The sequence below is a fragment of the Macrotis lagotis genome, chromosome 3, assembly GCF_037893015.1.
Source record: "Macrotis lagotis isolate mMagLag1 chromosome 3, bilby.v1.9.chrom.fasta, whole genome shotgun sequence".
Classification (NCBI taxonomy): domain Eukaryota; kingdom Metazoa; phylum Chordata; class Mammalia; order Peramelemorphia; family Peramelidae; genus Macrotis; species Macrotis lagotis.
The window spans coordinates 295,228,044-295,230,590 of record NC_133660.1 but is presented as its reverse complement, the minus strand read 5'-3'; the positions used below and the strand labels follow the sequence as shown (position 1 = coordinate 295,230,590).

Sequence of the window (2,547 nt, the reverse complement as noted above, 5' to 3'; positions counted from 1 at the left end):
TCCTTCGACCCAGAGTTCTTAAATGTTTTGAACCTTCACAGAACTTCTGACAATCTGATGAAACCTAGGAACTTCTTGCAAAATGCTTTTTGTTTTGTTTTGTTTTGTTTTTGCAAGGCAATGGGATTAAGTGGCTTGCCCAAGGCCACACAGCTAGGTAATTATTAAGTGTCTGAGGCGGATTTGAAATCAGGTACTCCTGACTCCAGGGAGGGTGCTCTATCCACTGTGCCACCTAGCCACCCCCCCAGAATGGTTTTATAAGTATAGAATAAAATATATAGAATGACAAAAGAAGCTAATTTTCTTCAAATGCTTATCAAGATATACTTTAAAAAGGAAAACATAAGTTCCTGGGCCCCAGGTTACAAACCTTTTAATGCTTTTCTCTGAATGAAAAACATATTTATTAAGCAAGCACACGCTATGTGCAAAATTATCTTGCTAAGGAGTTGGGGATGGAAAATTAAGATATTTCTGCTCATAAAGAGCTCAGATTCTAATGGAAGAGCGGAATAAGGGAAAGAGACAACAAAGATAGGTTTCATTTGAAGTCAAATGGAAAAAATCTTTAGGAATAAACAGCAAAATAGATGGCAAAACAACTTCCTTTATATCATCTCCATTAATAAGATTATATAAGTTTCTATTGTTGAATGACTTGATATTCCTAAGGAATTTTGTAGGAAGTATAGTTTGCCTAGGCTTTTTTCTTGAAAGAACTATGGAAGCAGTTTACAAGTTGGATCTTTTGAGAGATTGTTTCCAAGGCCAAAGACTACATCAGATGGCCAAGAAGATGAGCTGGGCTCTGGAGTTTATCTAACCATCAGAGGCAAATGATTATCAGTTGATATTGTTGGTGGTGGAAAAATATAGGCTTCTTTTCCAAAGTCTGGAATAAAAGGATTCTTTATAGAATTAAAGATACTACTATTCAGAAGACCTTTGGAGTTAAGGTTCTGGGTTAAAAATGTGTGTGTGTATGTATGCATATATGTTTCTCTGTTTATGTGTGTATGTACCCACAAAAAGAAGAGATTTCAGCCAAGATGCTGAAGGACTTTCCTTCTAGGACTTCTCCATTATAATCACCATTTAAGAAATTCCCTTATTCCCTAGTCACATAATGGATCCTCAACAATAGAATGTCATAAGTGGACTTCTTATTTGTCCATAGGAAATTTTTTCCTTTCTAGGTTCCTTCTGAATGCATTTTTCACCTCTTTGTTCCTCATGCTATAGATAAGTGGATTCAACATGGGGATCACTGCTGTGTAGAACACAGATACCACCTTGTTGAGGTCCAGGGAGAAGCTTGCACTGGGCCTCACATATATAAAAAAGAGGGTCCCATACATGATGCTAACAGTAGTCAGGTGTGACGAGCAGGTGGAGAGGGCCTTGGACCTACCTTCGGCAGAATGAATCCTCAGGATGGCCATGAGGATGTAGATGTAGGAAATGAGAATTGTCAGACCACTGAAGACTCCCACGGCTCCAGCCATGATGAAAAGAATTAACTTATTAAGATGGGTGTCAGCACACGCAAGAGAGAGCAAAGGTGAGATATCACAGAAGAAATGATTGATGACATTCTGGCCACAGAAGGGCAAGTGGAAAGTTAAGATTGTGTGTGTCATAGAACTTAGAAGACCCAAAGCATAAGGTCCAACCACCAGTTGTACACAGACACTCTGAGACATGACAACAGTATAGAGTAATGGGTTGCAGATTGCTATATAGCGATCATATGCCATTGCAGCTAAAAGGAAACACTCAGTGGCCACAAAGAGTCCAAAAAACCACATCTGAGTTGAGCAGCCCAGAAAAGAGATGGTTTTCTTCTCCACAAAGAAGTCAGCCAACATCTTTGGGGCAATTGTCGAAGAAGAGCAGACATCCACAAAGGACAAGTGACTGAGAAAAAAGTACATGGGGCTGTGAAGTTGGGAGTCTATCCATATCAGGATAATCATACTCAGATTCCCAAAGACTGTGATGAGATAGAAAAATAGAAACATGAGAAAGAGGAGAACTTGTTGCTGGAGATGCTCTGTAAATCCCACGAAAAAAAATTCAGTCACCATAGTTTGATTCCTAGCTTCCATTATCTGTTATAATCTGATAAAAGAAAGAAAAGACTATTTTTATTACTTAATTTTGTAGAATATTCTACTTCCTATCTTCTAACTCTTCAAAGAGTAACTGTTAGTGCTTTCTCCTTCATGAAATTATCTTTATGAAGATTTTTTTTTCCTGTTTTTGATGGGGGGACAGAAAGAGGGAATAATGTTGATGTTCAAAAAAAGAAGAAAAGAAAAAGAGGAACAATAATGAACTATTTTTAAAGTACATGAGGAGCTATAGAGGGAAATTTGGATGGAATGCAGATAATAGCTTGGATTATGAAATAATAGTTTAGATTTTTATGACAAAGTATATGTGCTTTAAGAAAGTAGATTCAGATAGATTTTCCCAGTTTCATAATTAATCTACTTTTTTATCTTTTTGGGGTCAGATTGAAAAATTTTAAAATAGCTTAAA

At 37.0% G+C, this 2,547-nt stretch overlaps 1 protein-coding gene across 1 annotated transcript; it reads right to left on the bottom strand.

Moving 5' to 3' along the window:
- Positions 1–1,166: 1,166 nt before the first annotated feature.
- LOC141516767 (olfactory receptor 5G29-like) lies at positions 1,167–2,111 on the bottom strand. The gene has a single exon (XM_074227748.1). It carries the CDS (start codon positions 2,109–2,111, stop codon positions 1,167–1,169), a length of 945 nt encoding a protein of 314 aa, XP_074083849.1.
- Between the last annotated feature and the right edge of the window lie 436 nt (positions 2,112–2,547).

What these genes read in the sequence shown, in the direction of transcription:
- LOC141516767 (XM_074227748.1), bottom strand. Translation starts at nt 2,111, where the DNA reads ATGGAAGCTAGGAATCAAACTATGGTGACTGAATTTTTTTTCGTGGGA.